The sequence below is a fragment of the Lepus europaeus genome, chromosome 12 (assembly GCF_033115175.1).
Source record: "Lepus europaeus isolate LE1 chromosome 12, mLepTim1.pri, whole genome shotgun sequence".
Taxonomy (NCBI): domain Eukaryota; kingdom Metazoa; phylum Chordata; class Mammalia; order Lagomorpha; family Leporidae; genus Lepus; species Lepus europaeus.
In genome coordinates this window covers 41,653,508-41,671,272 of record NC_084838.1, presented here as the reverse complement: position 1 = coordinate 41,671,272, position 17,765 = coordinate 41,653,508, and the positions used below count along the sequence as shown (strand labels likewise).

The 17,765-nt window shown below is 53.0% G+C and overlaps 1 protein-coding gene across 1 annotated transcript in view; it reads right to left on the bottom strand.

Annotated features, from left to right (window-relative positions):
- Nucleotides 1-17,307, bottom strand: part of B4GALT1 (beta-1,4-galactosyltransferase 1) — a 54,631-nt gene extending 37,324 nt beyond the window's left edge. Inside the window, exon 1 of the mRNA XM_062208088.1 lies at nt 16,825-17,307. Within this exon, the coding sequence (XP_062064072.1) occupies nt 16,825-17,242 (418 nt within the window). The 5' untranslated portion in view covers nt 17,243-17,307. The remainder of the gene's footprint in view (nt 1-16,824) is intronic.
- Nucleotides 17,308-17,765: the final 458 nt, after the last annotated feature.

The following is a 17,765-nucleotide window of genomic DNA, read 5'->3' as shown; positions in this document are numbered from 1 at the left end:
TGGGCCCCTGCACCCACGTGGGAGACCCAGAAGTTGTTCCTGGCTCCTGGCCTTGGATTTTTGCAGCTCCAGCCGTTGTGGCCAGTTGGGGAGGGAACCATCGGATGGAAGACCTCTCTCTCTCTCTCTCTCTCTCTCTCTCTGCCTCTCCTCTCTGTGTAACTCTGACTTTCAAATAAATAAATAAACCTAAAAAAAAAAAAAAAAAACAAAAACAAAAAAAACAAAAAAACCAGGGCTGGCGCTGTGGCGCAGCGGGTAAAGCTGCCACCTGCAGTGCCGGCATTCCATATGGGCGCTGGTTCAAGTTTCAGCTGCTCCACTTCTGATCTAGCTCTCTGCTATGGCCTGGGAAAGCAGTAGAAGATGGTCCGAGCTCTTGGACCCCAGTACCTGTGTGGAAGACTTGGAAGAAGCTCCTGGCTTCTGGCTTTGGATTGGCCCAGCTCCAGCCATTGCAGCCATTTGAGAAGTGAACCAGCAGATAGAAGACCTCCACCTCTCTCTCTCTCTCTCTCTCTCTCTCTCTCTCTCTCTCTCTCTCTGTCCAGCATGGGGCAGTCCCCCTGCCTTCTTTAGGCCCTCTTCTCAGCCTGGAGTCTGAGACCAGCAGAAAGCCCAGGGCATCCCTCCAGAGAACTCCAGAGCTACACTCACCTTGACTCCACCCCCACGCCAGGACGCTGAGGAGGATGCTTTGCTCCGCACTTGCTTAGGCCATTTGTCAGAAGAGATGTAGACATCTGACAGACAGGCTGCAGGAGCCAAACCCAAGTCATAGTGCAGGGTTCAAATCACTGCCCCACCTCTGGTTGTTGACGTCACAATTTCTAACTCACAGCTGGCCTACAAAATGTTTGCTGAGTAACTAACTGTATGAATACTACTGCAGGCACAAGTCATTCCTAACAGAGAAAGCTCAATGTAGGCTAAGGTGTCATCAAGACTGCCCGCTGCAGCTAGCACTGTGACATAGTAGGTTACGCCTCCACCTGCAGTGCCAGCATCCCACATGGGCACTGGTTCAAATCCCAGCTGTTCCACTTCTGAGCCAGCTCCTTGCTAATGGCCCGGGAAAGCAGTGAAAGATGGCCCAATTGCTTGGACCTCTGTACTAGTATGGGAGATCTGGATGAAACTCCTGTCTCCTGGCTTCAGACCAGCCCAGCTCCAGCCACTGCGGCCATTTAGGGAGTGAACTAGCAGAGAAAAGACCTCTCTCTCTGTCTCTCCTTCTTTCTGTAATTCTGCCTTTATATATTGTTTAAATAAATCTTTGAAAAATTTTAAAAAAGACTGTCCGCTAAGGACAGCAGGTGTGCCTAAGCCATGGGGGAACAGAGGACGCCCACCATGTAGTTATGTCAAAGGAAGACTGCTAGCGAGAGATGCCCGACACAGGAGCAAGAGTCTTCTGGTCAAACAAAACACAGCACAAAGTGGTCAGAGAAGCAACAGATGCAGAAAAGATACTGGTGATATCTGAGACCAGCAAGAGATTAACATGCAGGACGTGTAAGGAATTCCTGCAGCTCATCAAGAAAAACCTAAGCACTCCAATGGGGGGAAACAGAGACAGGCTCGGACCATCTTCTACTGCTTTCCCAGGCCATAGCAGAGAGCTAGATCAGAAGTGGAGCAGCTGAAACTTGAACCAGCGCCCATATGGAATGCCGGCACTGCAGGTGGCAGCTTTACCCGCTGCGCCACAGCGCCAGCCCTGGTTTTTTTGTTTTTTTTGTTTTTGTTTTTGTTTTTGTTTTTAGGTTTATTTATTTATTTGAAAGTCAGAGTTACACAGAGAGGAGAGGCAGAGAGAGAGAGAGAGAGAGAGAGAGAGGTCTTCCATCCGATGGTTCCCTCCCCAACTGGCCACAACTAAGATTTGCTACAGCGACGTGATTTACCAAAGAGGGATCCCGAAGGCCACAAAGCCCATCAAGAAATGCTTGAGCTCATGAGCCATCGGGGAGAAGCGAGTTAAAACAAAAAGAGCTATCCCAGCACAGTTATTATTTTGGCAAGAAATACGAAGACAAGTATCTGTGGCAAGACAGAAACTGTCATGCTCTGCTGAGGGAAATGTAAACTGGGGCGGCCACTCTGGAGCTACTTAGTATCTGGCACTCCCAAAGCAACATACACACGTACACACACACTCACACACGCATACACACACTCACATACACGACAGCACAAGAATGTTCCTTACGGCAGTGTTTGTGGAAAGCAGTGTTGGAAGCAGTCTAGATTCTCTCATTATGGCAGGGAGAGAGAAAAACCCGGATGGATAAACATCACGGAGTATTCTCTGGCAGAACCAGCACACGAGCCCTCTATCTCTCCCTCTCACTATCTGTAATGCTACCTTTCAAATAAATAAAAATCTTTAAAAAAAAAAATCACCAACTACTATATTGAATGATTGAGACAAGAATCATTAATAGATGCTAAAAAAACTAACAGATGGGCTGGCGCCACGGCTCACTAGGCTAATCCTCTGCCTGCGGTGCCGGTACCCTGGGTTCTAGTCCCAGTTGGGGCACCAGATTCTGTCCCGGTTGCTACTCTTCCAGTCCGGCTCTCTGCTGTGGCCCGGGACTGCAGTGGAGGATGGCCCAGGTCCTTGGGCCCTGCACCCGCATGGGAGACCAGGAGGAAGTACCTGACTCCTGGCTTTGGATCAGCGTAGCACTGATCAGCGGCCACTTGGGGGGTGAACCAACGGAAAAAGGAAGACCTTTCTCTCTCTCTCTCTCTCTCTCTCTCACTAACTCTGCCTGTGAAAAATAAATAAATAAATAAATAAACCTAACAGATGAAAGTTTGAGGAATAACATAATCTCAAAGTACATACCCATAAGATACTTTTAATTAAAAATGGCAAAACAGGAGCCAGTGTCATGGTGGCAAGTTAAGCTGCCACCTGCATGCCAGCATCCCATATGGGTGCCAGTTCGTGTCTCAGCTGCTCCCTGCTAATACACGTGGGAAAGCAGTGGAGGACGGCCCAAGTTCTAGGGCCCCTGAACCCACATGGGAGACCTGGATGAACCTTGTGGCTTTGGCCTGGCCCACCCTGCCCACTGCAGCCATTTGGGGAGTGAACCAGCAGAAGGAAGATCTCTCTGTCTCTGTCTCTCCATCTCTTTCTTACTGTAACTCTGCCTTTCAAATAAATAAATGGTTTTTTTAAATGGCAAAAAGGTAACTTAATAATGCAATAACAGTATACACCACTAATGAAATGATCGAAGTTCACAATAAGGAACAAATTGACAGCAAGTATTTCTAGATTGCACTGAGATTAACTCAGCACCAGTGCAGTGGTACTCCCATCCTAAGTGTACAGCCTGGGCCTAAACAGGGAGCAGGAGACCTAAACTGAGGGACCTTCCACAAAATATCTGCCTTGGACTCCTCAGCAGTGTAACTGCCAGGAAACACCCAGACACACCCAGGAACTGTGCCAGGATAGGAAGCATCAAGAGACATTGACAACTCTGTAACTCCTGGTCTTCAATCTTCTACTACAAAGGACATTGGGACAACGAACAAAATCTTCACAAGGCCTGTAGATGAGATTAGACATGTTTCAATGAAATTTCCTGACTGGTAATTATACTATGGTTTTTTTTTTTTTTTTTTAAACTTTGTCTTTGAATTTTTACCTATTTATTTGGGAGCAGATGGGGGGGGGGGTTCCCATCTGCTGGTTCACAGCTAGGACAATCCTCTTCTCCCCACCCCCCACCCCCACCCCAGGGTCTACATCAGAAGGAAGCTGGAATCAGGAGCCAGAACCAGGGATCAAATCCATGCATTCCAAGGCAGGCCACAGGTGTCCCAACTGGGATGTTAACTGCCAGGTCAAACGCTATATTCTTATTTTTAGGAAATATATACTGAATTGAGGGATGAAAGGATATGGTCCAGCATTCATTTATCTATATATGATATACACATATTCAGAGAGAAATGAAAAAGCAAATACAGTAAAATGTCAACATTTCAGGATACAGAAGATACACAGAAATGCTTTGTATTGGCCTAAAAACTTTTCTATAAGCTTGAATTTACATCAAATTTTTTAAAAAAATAACTAAATAAAAAATGAGAATTGGGGCCAGCTCTGTGACATAGCAGGTAAAGCCGCTGCCTGCAGTGCCGGCATCCCATGTGGGCACCGGTTCAAGTCCCAGCTGCTCCACTTCTCATCCAGCTCTCTGCTGTGGCCTGGGAAAGCAGTAGAAGATGGCCCAAGTCCTTGGGCCCCTGCACCTGCATGGGAGACCCAGAAGCTGCTCCAGGCTCCTGGCTTTGGATCGGCACAGCTCCTGCCGTTGCGGCCAACTGAGGAGTGAACCAGTGAATGGAAGACCTCTCTCTCTCTGTCTCTCTCTCTCTCTGTCTCTCTCTCTGCCTCTCTCTCCTTCTCTCTGTGTGTAAACTCTGACTTTCAAATAAATAAACCATTAAAAAAAGAGAGAGAAAAAATCAAAATAAGCTATAAAATACCACACAACTGAGCTATAAAATACCACAATATGCTAAAAACACATGTATCCATAATGTATGATTCCATCTGGATGACACTGTCACAAAGACAAAACAAGTTTGACTACCGGTTGGGAAGGCGAGAAACAAGGGAGGGAGGGAGGGAGGGAGGGAGGATGGTGCTGGCCGTGTCCTTCCCGGCAGTGGAGGGAGAAGGGGTCCTGAGGCAGCTCTGCAACACTGGAGACGACACATCAGCCACAACTCATCAGCCACAACCGCCTGCCATCATCCTCTGACATCAGGGAGACGCCCTTCCCCGCTCTGGCTTCTGACTCACCAGTTTCCCGGGGAATTTGATTACTGAGTCAGCAACTCCTCCGATCCGCTCTGGAGCCCTGATGCAATTTCTAGACCTGCAATGCTGATTACAAGTGGCATAGCCTTCTTTCTCCATCTAGAACCAGACCTGAGGCTGCAGGGAGCCAACTGCCCTCTTGGACCATCCAAGCAGCCAGCCAGCTGTCCGCTCCTGGAAACACCTCCCTGGTATCAAGGCCACTTTAAATGCAGCCAGTTCCAATTTCCTCCTCCAAGGAGTGGGGATAATTATGTCTTCCTTTCAAGTAGTGAGATAACACATAAACATACTTATCACCCGCTGAACACTAATATGTGCTCAATAAACGTTCCTTTGCCTTGTTCCTCGACTCCTGAGAACTTCAAAGCTGACAGATTATTACAACTCTAGCAATACGGTGGCAAACATTTCATATCCCTCCTCCAAGTCACGAGCATCAGTGACAGATCTGGAAGAAGCCTGGTATCTCCACATGTCCCTACGGCGTGCTGTAAAGCTGCTTGCCACATATGAGGGTTGAATAGTGACTCTGTTCATCTTCCACTGTCAAGGCCAAGTACTGAAGCATTAAAGAACCCCCATAGAAGAAAACACAGAGGAAAAAAAAGTTACAATCGTGGGATGGTAAAGACCTTCCTGAAGAATGGAAACAACTTAAGTCATAAAGGGAAACGGAGATTTAAATTCAGAAAAAGTCAAAATTTCCATATGGTCAAAAATAAAGTTAAAAAACAAGTGACAGGTCCCCACAAAGAAAGGGTCAGGCCAAGAGGGTTTCACTGGTGAACTCTACCAGGTATTTAAAGAACTAATACAAATCTACCACAAAGTCTTCCCAAAAAATGGAGAATGAAGGAACATGTCTCTATTCATTCTTTCAGGCAGTACTACCCTAATACCAAAACCAGATAAAGATATCACAAAAAGAGGGAAAACTACAGACCAATCCCTTATGAATAAAACTCAACAAAAAATTAGCCAACTAAATCCAGCAACACATAAAAAGGATTATACACTGTGAGTATACAGGACCAACTTAAAACATCTTAGAATCTGTATATAGAATCTGTATATAATACAACTCTATCAATAGAACAAATAAAAAAACAAACCCTCACATGATCATCCCAACAGATACAAGACAGCACTTGACAAAACCCATCGCCTTCTCAGGATAAACACTCAACAAACCAGGGCTAGAAGGGGACTTCCTCAGCTGACAACGGCCATCTGTGAAGAACCCGCTGCTAACAGTGAGAGGCTGGATGCTCTCCCCTAAGGAAGGAGACAGGATGTCTCTCTTACCACATTCAGTCCACACTGTACTGAGGGGGTGGCCAGGGCCATCAGGCCAGAAAAAGAGCTGCTAGGAGAGTTCACGAAAGTGGCGCACACGAAGTCCTTCTCTGGGGCTGGGCATGTTCGAAGTGCTGACTCGGCCCCATCTGCTGTGAGGCTGGTTGGTGTGGCTGTTGCTGGAGCTTGGAACGCTGCATTTTCAGCAGCTCCTATCAACTGGGTTTCCACACGGACCAGCTTTTATCAGCTCAGCCCCTGACTTGATACCCTGCTTAGAGACTGGACTTGCTGGAAGGGCTTAAAGTTTACGTGGAGATGGATTTCTCCAGCGAGACTCAATCCTGGCTCCCCAAAACACTGACAACGTCCTCCTGGCTAAGGGAAGCCTGGACACCCACAAAGTCCCAGCCCGCCTGACACATGGCAACACAAGCTCCAAGTTCCCAGTGCTACAGATTCAGGATAGATGGCTTCTACGGGTGGCCTCAGGGGAGTTCTGCCCAGGTCAGGCTACCAGTCTCCATTAGACACTGCTCTGGGCTACACACTGTCCCCAAGCTGTGGTCACTGTCTCACACCTCTGCCTGCTTCCTCTCTTGACTCTGCCCCAGGGCAGATGAAAACACCCCATCTGGAAAAAAACTTGACCTTGCAGCCTACAGTACTGAGTGCATGCCTCTATCCCCAGGGGTTAGGCACTGACGGACAGCTACGCCATCACTGAACTCATCTTGTTCGATCCTTGTGTCTACCTCTCGAGGTAAGAAATCATTTTCCCCATTTCACACAACTTGTCCTGCTGCTGAGCAGCCGCTCTGCCCCAATCCAATGGCCCTAGAGTGCCCAGTGCAGTCAGTGGCGAGCAAACTGCAGAGAATTCGGCAGCTGACATATGAAGAGGCTGTCACGAGGGGAATGCGGCCCCTGCCTGCTGATCTGTAAACTTTCGGTCACTGAAATCGCTAGCTCTGAAGTCATTCTCTCATTTAGACAATTCAGCAGTCTCCTGTTAGTCTCCGACACAATGTGCTCAGGAGGCGGCTACAGGGACACAGCTGGCTCTCCACAATCGCCAGCTTCGGGCTATTGGACCAACTCACTTTGCACGAATATAATTCAAAAGCCTTTCTTCGGCTGGGCCTTGTTTCTGGCTCCCATAAACGAGAGTTTCCAGACAGGAGTTCCCGCACATGGGTGAAATGAACAGGCACTCAGCCTTGCCCATTGATGGACCCTCACGCAGCTCCTATAGATGGCTACCCACGCTGCTTGCAGCAACCAACCCACAAAGTTTTAAATCAGGTCTTTACCCTCAGGGTTTGTCCCTGTTCTGCAGGACTGGATCCACATATAAAGGGAAGAAGGAAAGAAAGGTCATATTTCATGTAAATCAACCAGGCCAAAGCAGTAGGGTATTGAAGAACAATAATAAGGCTCCTTCCCTGGACACTGAGTAACCTTAGCAGGAACTGTCAGAGGCAATCATTTAACAGGAAAAGCCAGCCACATACCCAGGGAGCCACACAGCCCGGCACAGGGAACTCCCCCCACACACACACTGGAAGTATACACGTGAGGCTCCGCACAGATTCCACTCCCCCTCGGAATCTGGATTCTTTAACAGCCAAGAATTTCCAATTCGGAGCCTGTGAATGATTCCAAGCTTCCTGGAAAGCAGTGCGGTCACGTGAACTGGTGGTGTCAGGATGACCATCCTCTGGCCTCCAAAGTCCTCTCCGGGAATTTATCCCAAGGAAACAGTAGTGCAATGGAAGCTAGCAGCTATGAATGTCGCAGCACTGTTCATCTCAAGATTATCTAAAGCAGTGAAACCTGGGCGAGGGATGCTAAGGGATTAGCTACAAGGCCCCGAGACAGCAGCAACAAGACAATCAGGAAAACTGTAAACAACAATTTATGAACATAATGCTGGGCAAAATAATTCACCAAGTGGGGTTTGACTCTAAAACTGCCACAGTAAATATGTGTACATTTGGGAAGTCATAGCGAATTTGGCTACAGTGGCAGGAGCATGGCTTGCTACAGTGGTAGGCAGAGATTTCTGTAAACATTTAATGTTCTAACATTGTATCTTCAACTTAAACAGGAAGAAATCCTACAAAGCAAAAGCCGAAGTTGTCACAATGAAGCACGACAGTAGGCCCTTTTATCCACAGCTTCACTCTGAGGTTTGAGTTACCCACACTCAGTCCAGGGCTGCAAACATTAAAGGGAAAAATCCCAGAAATGCACAATCCATGAGTTTTAAATAAATTGTATCACAGTATATTCTTACAATCGCTCTATTAATAGTTCCCATTAATCTCCCACAATGCCTAATTTATAAGCTGAACTTCAGCACAGGGATGCACACTTAGCAGGTATAGGACTCAGTGTTCTCCACGGTTTCAGGCCTCGGCAGAGCATCACAGAGCGCATTCTGTGGGACACAGGGAGACGAGGGCATTATGACCACTACCAATCATCTAACAGACACCCAGAACACTCTGCTCAGATCCTTTAAGCCCTTGCAGCACTACTACCTAAGCTTTACAATATCTGCCAGGTCCGTGCTATTATTATCTCCATCTTGAGCTGAGAACGCTGAGGCAAAGATGACAGCAACTTCGTCACACAGCCAGCCAAGTGACAGACACATTTCTTGTGCCACTGCCAAGAGCCATTCACCTGCTAAAATCTTTATCCCCAGGGCTGGCGTTGTGGCCCAGCAGGTTAAGCACTGGCTGTTCCACTTCTCATCCAGTTCCCTGCTAATGCGTCTGGGAAAGCCGTGAAGGATGGCCCAAGTGCTTGAATGCCTGCCACCCATGTGGGAGACCGGGATGGAGTTCCAGGTTCCTGGCTTCACCCTGACCCAGCCCCGGCTATTGCAGCCATTTGGGGAGTGAACCAGCACATGGAAGACCAATCTCCTTCTGTCTCTCCCTCTCTCTCTGTAACTCTGCCTTTCAAATAAATAAATAAATCTTTTATAAAAAATAAATTTAAAAGATTATTCATGCCCACCTAGACAGAGATGACAAAACTTTTAGCAGAAGCCTTTCTACAAGACCTCTGAAATGGGTAGAAAGTATTCAGCTTCACAGGAAGTTCAGAGGCCTTTCACATCACAGATGTAACCAGGACCCCTGCTTCCCACTCTCCTCACCAAACTAGAATCTCATAGATAGAGACGCAAGGACACTGGAAACCAACGGTTCCTGCCCACTCGCATTTCAGGAGGGGGACTCAGACCAAAGCAGCCAACACTTGCCCAGAAGGTTACTAATGAATGAGAAGCGGAACCTGGCATCCTCACTCTCCTGGCCTTCAGGGCTGGCCCCTACCCTCTGCAGCTCATGAAGTCTCCCCAGCCCCTGTAGCTCTCTTCCTGTCCCCTTGGCTCCTGCTGTCCGCCACCTTTGGCCTTCCGGTGCCTAGTACAGTTCCAGCGGAAGCACCTCCTCTCTCTTTCAGCACCTTTTGCTCGCTCTGCCTCCATTTGCTCTCCTCTCTGCTGGGAACCGCATGGAACAGCTGGGACTTCAGCGAGAGTGTTCTCGCAGTGTGACAGCAGCTAGAGACATTCACAGGCTCCTGCGAGCAACAGGCCCTGTCCTTCCTAGTGAGCAAGTCTGTTCCAACATGCGGACGGATGGGGAGGGGCAGGGCTCTTCATTTCCACTCTGGTTCTGGCCCAGACCACGCTTTGGCACCCTGCACCACCCTCCCCAGTGCCCTTTAGATTGCACAGCCTTCCTCTCTCGTGCCACACCTTATGGTCGGCATGGTTCAGTCTGCAGAATGAGCAACTCGTCTCCATTCATCCCCTGCCTTGCACCAGTTTCCGGACTGAAGATGCCATCCTGCCCATTCTCAGCCAGTCAAGGACTCTGCTCAGGCTGCTCAAAGTGCCCAGCCGAGTGCCTGCAGCTACCTGACACCTCCAGGCCAAGTCCCCACACTCCTGGCCCACAAACACACCAGCTTCCTAGGTCCCTCCCTTAACTTGCTGTCCTGTCCTATTGTTTTCAAGCTGGGGTGTCTTGCAACAGCAGCTTGGTTTCAGGATGTCAACGGCAAAAAGGACATGAGGCAAAACAGGAAGAACCTTTAAAAGAAAATGTTAAAAGCGTTTCTAGAATGCGCCCAGTCAGGCGACCAATCCATTGTTGGAGGCCCTACCAGGGCCCTCCCATGAGCAGCCCCACACGCTGGGGCAGGAAGGAGCCTGACTCCACAGTTTTGGTCACTCGGGTCTGACCCAATCCTGCCTCTTCCCTCAGAACAGCCTGGCCCTAGCTCCCCAGGCCCTGCACCAGATGGTCCCTGGCAGGTTCCGAACCCAAGACTGCCCCACCCTCAAAAGAAGCCAGCACCACACAGGTCCTTTCAAACACAGAGGCTTCAAAATGCCCTTCCTGGGAAGAGCTGGGAACAACTGCCCTGCGGCCTGAGTGGGTGCCCCCACTGGAACAAGCCTCAGCTGAGAGGTGGCTGGGTGGCGCCTCCCCAAGGGAGAAGCTGGTCCCTCTCCAGGATGCGAGAGCATGGGGAGGTGGGGGGGCAGGGCTGGGCGTCTCAGAACCTCGCTGGCTGACTTGTTCGCACCCCTCCCATGGATTACACCTCCGTGATTGGTTCACCCCGAATCATGGCCCCAGGGCCACAGCTGTCCACGTCAGCTTAGCCTGGGGAGTTGGCTGTGCTAAGGGAACAAATGGAGAAGTACTGAGAAAGCATCACCCCCACTGATTCTGTCCATGGCAGAGTTCTGCTCAGGCAGCTCCTAAGAACGTGTCTTCTGTAGCCTGGCCCTCTGCCGCTGCCCCCGGGCGCTTCCTGTACCTCGCTTCCTTTTTCATCAGAATTCTAGACAGATCGTTTAGCAATATGAGATACGTCTCTGCCAGCAGTAGGCCGAGCTGTCACTTGGATGGGTCTACCCCTTCCTCAGATGGGCTGGAAACTGTAGCCCCTCTCAAAACACAGCTGCCCTTTTCTTTCCCTCTCAGAAACTCTCCTACCCCCAAAGAGCACCAGGTTGTATGCACAAGCCTCATCCAGAGCACGAGTGTGTTCAACACCAGCTGAATGATACAGCGATGGTACATTTGCCTGGCAGGATAGGACACTGTCCCGTGCTTTGTAAAAGTACAGGAACAAGCCGGCGCCGCGGCTCACTAGGCTAATCCTCCGCCTAGTGGCGCCGGCACACCGGGTTCTAGTCCCGGTCGGGGCACCGATCCTGTCCCGGTTGCCCCTCTTCCAGGCCAGCTCTCTGCTGTGGCCAGGGAGTGCAGTGGAGGATGGCCCAAGTGCTTGGGCCCTGCACCCCATGGGAGACCAGGAGAAGCACCTGGCTCCTGCCATCGGATCAGCGCGGTGCGCTGGTCGCAGCGCGCCAACCGCGGCGGCCATTGGAGGGTGAACCAATGGCAAAAAGGAAGACCTTTCTCTCTGTCTCTCTCTCGCACTGTCCACTCTGCCTGTCAAAAAAAAAAAAAAAAAAAAAGAAAAAGAAAAAGTACAGGAACAAGCTGGCAACGGACTCTTAGCAGTGCTGAACATCAGGCTGTCTACAACAATCTATGTTCATCTATCTGCCCACCTACAAAGCTATACCCTTAATGGGAAGCATGCCAACATGTTTCTTTTAGGTGTCAGGAGTGCAGGTGTACTTTTTCTATCCTTTTCAACTTTTCAAATCATTTTCAGTGGGTCTGCATTGTTTTTGTTTTTGTTTACAGAAACAAGGAAGCAATTACCCGATTACCCATCTCCCCCCACCACTACGAGCCCTGTAAGGCAAATCATTCTTCCCTCTCTGGGCTTTGTGAGGGGCTCGGAGAGGCAGCAGCAGGGGGATAGAGAAGCAGCTACATAACACACCCAGACCAGACATTAAAATCACTGCCAAAGAATTCAGCAACAGCCAATTATATAGCCCCTGGTCTCCATTTGTGTAAGGAAGGGGCGGGCCCAGGACATGCTGAGAAGTGGAACCCGAAACACTGAGTGAGTGACTCACCCACCCTTCGGCCTTCTAAGGGCAAATCCCTTTAGGCCACGTTCACCCAGAAACAGCTCCAGCCAGACCTCACCCGACACCCTCGTGCCACTCCAATCCTGCAACCCAGAGACCTCTGACTTTCGGAACAGGCTCGTGACAGCTCTGCTGCAGCTGCTGACTGCCTTGCCTCACCCCGCGTGGGCCCAGGCAAACACAGAGGCCCCCGCAACAGGGATCTTTACGACCACAGCAGCAGTCTGGCTCCCAGCAACCGCCACCAAGTTCACGGACAGAAGGGGCCCATGGAGGCCGCTGAGTCCAATCCCGCACCTCTTATCTCCCCTGGAGTCAGGGTCCGGCTAGCCGGCCTGTGCAGTCACCTCACTCCACACCAGGCCGTGCCAGAGGCAAACGGTGCCAGGCTGTCGGGGGGTTTTAGCGGCAAGTGCAGACCATTTGTCCTGAGACAACTGCACCGCAGCCCCACTGGCTCAAGCAAACTGGAATTTCCAGGTGGATGCGTGTTCAAGCAGAATTCCAGGCTCTACTTCTTGGCAGGAACAGGCAAGGAACAAAGCACGGGCAACGAGACCCAGGAGGCCCGGGGTAAGTGGGCAGTGCAGGAATCACCAGGTTGACCACAGAATAACTGGGCCCCTTTCACACATACCCACAGCCCAGCTGAGCCCAAAGGGGATGAGCCTCCCGGCCCTGTTCCCAAAGCCTCCTCCATCAATCCTAACCCATAAAGGAGCCAGGCAGGCCCCAGCCTGGAAATCCCTGCCCTGCTGCTCCTCAAAGACCATAACACCAGGCATGTGGCCATTGCTGTCTCATTACGATCATTATAAAGCAGCAAGTTAAGGTTATTTATCCAGTGGGGCTAATACGTAGCTTCAGAAAGGGGAGGAAAATGTTCCCACGGTCAAATAAAACCCAGACTGAAGAACTCTGAAACCAACTCTGGATATCTGAAAGAAAAAAAGAAAGGAAGAGAGGGAGAAGAGAAGGAGGGAGGGACAGGGCTAAATAAACACATGCACATTTTGATTTCCCGAAATGATACCGGCATGGTGTAATTATGCCTCTTCCCAGTAATCGGCGAGTTCCTGAAGGGGAGGCATTGGCCGTCTTTACAGCACTGTCCAGGCACACTGTTAGAACTGAATGAATGAAGTGGCCAGACGCCTTAGCCATCCCGAACACCCAGGCAAGGTCTTCCCATGGGATCTACAGCCACAGCCTCAGGATCTTCTCCCCGAGCCTCTACAAGGGGCAACAACCAGGGAAGGGCACTGGAAGGCGCCTCCTGTGGTGCTAGGGTTCCCAGAAGCTGCAATTTGGGTCTAATCGCACATTTGGCTTTGGCCCCCTAAGCCCCAAGGAGCTTCCACGTGGCTCATCAAGATCTCCATGGACACAGGTGAGGCCCTAGTGCTTCCTCCAGGAAGGTGACCAGACTCCAAGATGAACTCCCAAAAGGCCATGAAGACAGAGCCCTTTCCTAAGCCTTAGAGCACACGCTGACCTGGGCAGCATGCCTGCATCACGTGTGTGCGTCCAAGAAGGGTGCAGCGCGCCGGTCAAGGGACACGGGAGAGCTGAGAGCCCAGCAGAGATCAAGTGGGCTTCATCTTCCCAAGAGCACAGCTGCCAGCACCCAGAAGAGCCAGGGAAACCGGTGCTGAGCAAGTCTCTCCCAGGGCCTGGTACCTGCAGCTGCTCTGCGCTAGCCCGGGGGGCCCACCTCCAGATCAGCGCTATGCCTTTGGAACAAGCAGCTAGGCAAGAGGGACCTCGGGGGTGGGAGCAGTCCAGACCCGGCCCAGCTGGGGCCCCAGGCCAGTCCTGCCTCCCCTAACCAGTTCAGCCTGATGTGTGCCCACCTCCTCCCACCACACCCCTCCTCGGACTGGCAATGCCACATCAGGCCAGATCATGTTGAGCTGCCGCCAAATCTGAGCAGAGATAAACATTCCGGGAAAGAAACACAAGGCTGCTGCTCCTCCCAGCTCAGGCAAACTCCCAGGTGGCCAGAAAAGGGAACCCAGCCACCAGCGTCACATGGAATCCATGCTACCCGGCGCTCAGAGGGCTGGAGGCTGGGCTGGGGGGAAGGCCTGAGCCACCGTGTGCAGCTCCCTGGGGAAAGCTGTGGGGTTCCTCAGAAGAGGCCACCTCCTTGAGCCACCTGCACTAGAGTTCTCACACTAGCCAGGGGGGCACTCCCAGGGTGACGCCTAGCGTGGCTCCAAACAGCATAGACAGGGGCAGAGTTCTACCCCGAGTCTATGTGAAGTCTGCCGAGGCTCTTAGAACCCAGCAGCCACTCAGTGACCCATTGGGGGCCTTACCTCCTGCAGAGAAGGGCATGCCCACAACCAGGAGGGACCGCCCAGACCACTGGACACCAGAGAGTCGAGTTGGGAAAAGAAACTGCAAGTAGTGAAAAGGCCACAACTCTAAACCCCACGGATGCTTTCTCCCAGCAACCTCAAAACCTGCCCACAATGGCTTCAGCTAACACCTGCCCAGATGAACAGACAGCCTCCACTCGCTCCACCCACTCGCTCCACCCACTCGCTCCCCAGGACACTTTCGGCTTTCTGCTAGCAGGGAACCACTATCCGGGGAATTGCCCCAGCCATTCTACCCCAAGGGCAGGGCTCCATGACAATGAGCGGACCTCAGCCACCATTTTAGGGGCTGCCTGGCCTGCAGGTCACAGGGAGGCTGTCAAGCTAGAGAGAGCCCAGGGCCTCTCCCACACGGCCTCTGAGTCCACACCTCTTGGGAAGTGCTGCCGCACAGTTACTCTCAGAAGGCAGCCACACCAGTCACTGGTGACAAGCTCATCACAAGGGACACCACGGTACCAAACAAAACAAACCAGAACTTGGGACACCACCGGACCAGTCATATTTCAACCAGGAGACCCCCCACACCTCAAACATCAACCTGATGAACTCTGAGGCCTTTTCTTTAATTCACTCATTATTTTTTCTTTCTGCACAACGCCCAGGCAATATTAAAAACAAAAGAGGAAAAAAAAAAAAAAGTCGGTCTCTCTGCGGTCTGGAGGCTCTGTTCCTCCCTCCCCTCTGCCGTTGAACGCTATCTCCATGGCAGTCTGAGAAAATGAAACTTCGAAGGCCTACACAAATAGTATTATTACTGTATTCTTATTATTAGCTGCCGTGTACTGATTACCTACTGTGTGCCACCTGTTTAAGGGACACACTCTCACTTACCCCTAAAACTCACCCAGTAAGATAAGCAACAACCAACTCTGTGATACACAGGAGAGACTCAGAAATTCTCTAAGATGCCCGAGGCCAGACACACTTCACTTTATGGGGCTAAAGCTTCCCAGACTAGCCAGCAAGTCCAAAGGAATTCAAGTTTCTGCCTTTAAAAAAAAAAGTCCTCCTTATTACCACAGTTCTTGTCTGACCAACTCCAAGAGGTTCCTCCCAAACTCGATATGAAAATATTGAAGTAATTATTGGAGACATTGAGCAAGAGCATGGAGGAAGGCCTGCCCTGCCAGGGCTCTGCGGGGAAGCGACAGCTCCACTGGAAGGGTGCCCGCCCGCCTGCCAGGGCCCCTCACTCTCAACACCTCGCTGCAAAAGCTGGCCTGAGACAGGAGCAGCCACCTGTCTGCCTGCAAGCCTCGCAGCAACCTGTGGCTGCCCTGGGCTTGTGGGTTACAGGTCCAGAGGTCCAGGCTGTGGGCTCAGCTCCTCCTGCCTTAAGGCTCACAAACCCACCTCCCCCAAGCTCCCTGCCCCCGCCTTGAAACACAGGCTGGAAGCCAGGGTGCAGCTCATCCAGGCAAGGCGGCCAGGGAAGGGGCCACCCCAGGCTGACTGGTTATACTTTAGCCCTCCTGCTCTCCCAGGACACACATGTCCTCTGCCCCTGAGAGGGCCCTGCTCCCTTGGGTTCTGGGAACCCACAAGAGGAGGAAGCTGGGGTGGAGGGGCAGGCACCAAGGAGGAAATGCGCACAATAGCAGCAGCGCAGAAAGCTGACCCTCATTAAGCAAACCCTTATTTACATTGTTTCATCTAATATCCTAAACAACACCCTGAACCGACCATTCACCCAGGGAGCTGAGGAGAAACCAGAGCTTGGGAGAGGAGTGAGTCACACGCCCACAGGCGCGGGAGGGGCCAGCCCACGCCGCTGGCTCTGGGGAAGGCAGAGGCTAAGTGAGACCGGCTGCCTCCTCCACTGGGGACCTGCTGCTCAGACCCCCAAACGCGGGTTCGAGGCTCTCGGCCGCCTCCAGAGTTAGCAGGGCAAGGCTGCTCCGAGCCCTAGGCAGACCCAAAGCCCCAACACTTCCTCAGCCTTGCTCGGACCAGGGCAGGGAAGTCTCCGAGGCCTTCGCCGCTTCCAGGGCCGGAGGGACCCGCGGACTGTCCTACACCGCCCCAGGCCGCCAAAGCGACTCCCAAAGGGTCCTCGCTCGCAACTTCTCTCCCCCATCCAGCCCGGAGCCTGCTTGGGAGCCGGGACTCTGATCCGGAATCGGGGGCTTGCCCGTCGCGGAGGAGGGCGGGCCCAGGGAGCGCTCGGCGGACCCCGTCGAGGGAAATCCCGGGGAGTCCCAAGCCCTCGGACCGGCACCGACCCGAGTCCTTACCCAGCAGCGGGGACTCCTCAGGGCAAACGGGCAGCAACAGCGCTGTGGTGGGGAGCACTGGCACCGAAGTCAAGTTGCTCGCGGGGCCGGGCACAGAATCGGCGCCAGGGCTGGAGTCGCGACCCGGGCGAGGCTCAGAGAAGGTGCCCAGAGGCGGCGGGGGCCGGACCCCTCCGGCCTGGAGCTCCCCGGAGGGCTGCCCGCTGGCGGCGGCGGCGCCACCGCTCGAGCCGCCCTGCAGCGGCGTGGCGACCCCGACCAGCTGGGGCAGGCGGCTCAGGTCACGGCCGGACAGGTAATAGACGAGCGTGACTCCAAGGTGCAGCGCGCAGACGGCCACGAGCAGGCGGCAGGCCCGCTGCAGGGACGCGCCCGGCATCGCGGTGCTGCCGCCCAGGAGCGGCTCCCGAAACCTCATCTTCCCGCCGCCGCTTTAAGAGGGGGGTGGGTTGCTGCGGGGAGGGCGGCCCGCCCGCGGGCCCCCGGCCAGGCGCTGCCAGACCGCGGCCGGCTGGGGGAGGGGCCGAGCGGCGGCGGGGCGAGGGCGCGCGGCGCGGCGGACGCGCGGGCGGCTGCTGGCGCGGACTCCGAGGCAGGACCTGCAAGAGACCAGAAGGGCGCCCGAGGCGCGGGCGGGGCCGCGAGAGGCGGGGCCCTGAGAGGCGGGGCCGCGCCGGGGAGGGGCGGGGCTCTCGGCTGGGTTTTCTGGACGGGGAAGGAGGGCGGAGCCTCAGGGCGCGGGCCCCGGGGGCGGGGCCGCTCGCAGCGGGCGCGGCTGGGCCGTCCTCGGCTCGGACTCCTCCGCCCTCCTCCGAGCGGGACCTGGAGAGGCGCCGCCACCCACTGGGTGCCGCGGGGCTGAGGTACGGGCCTGGGCCTGCAGCGCGGCGGCGAGCGGAGAGGGGAGCCAGCGGGGCACTGGCCGGAGGGGTCGGGGGCGT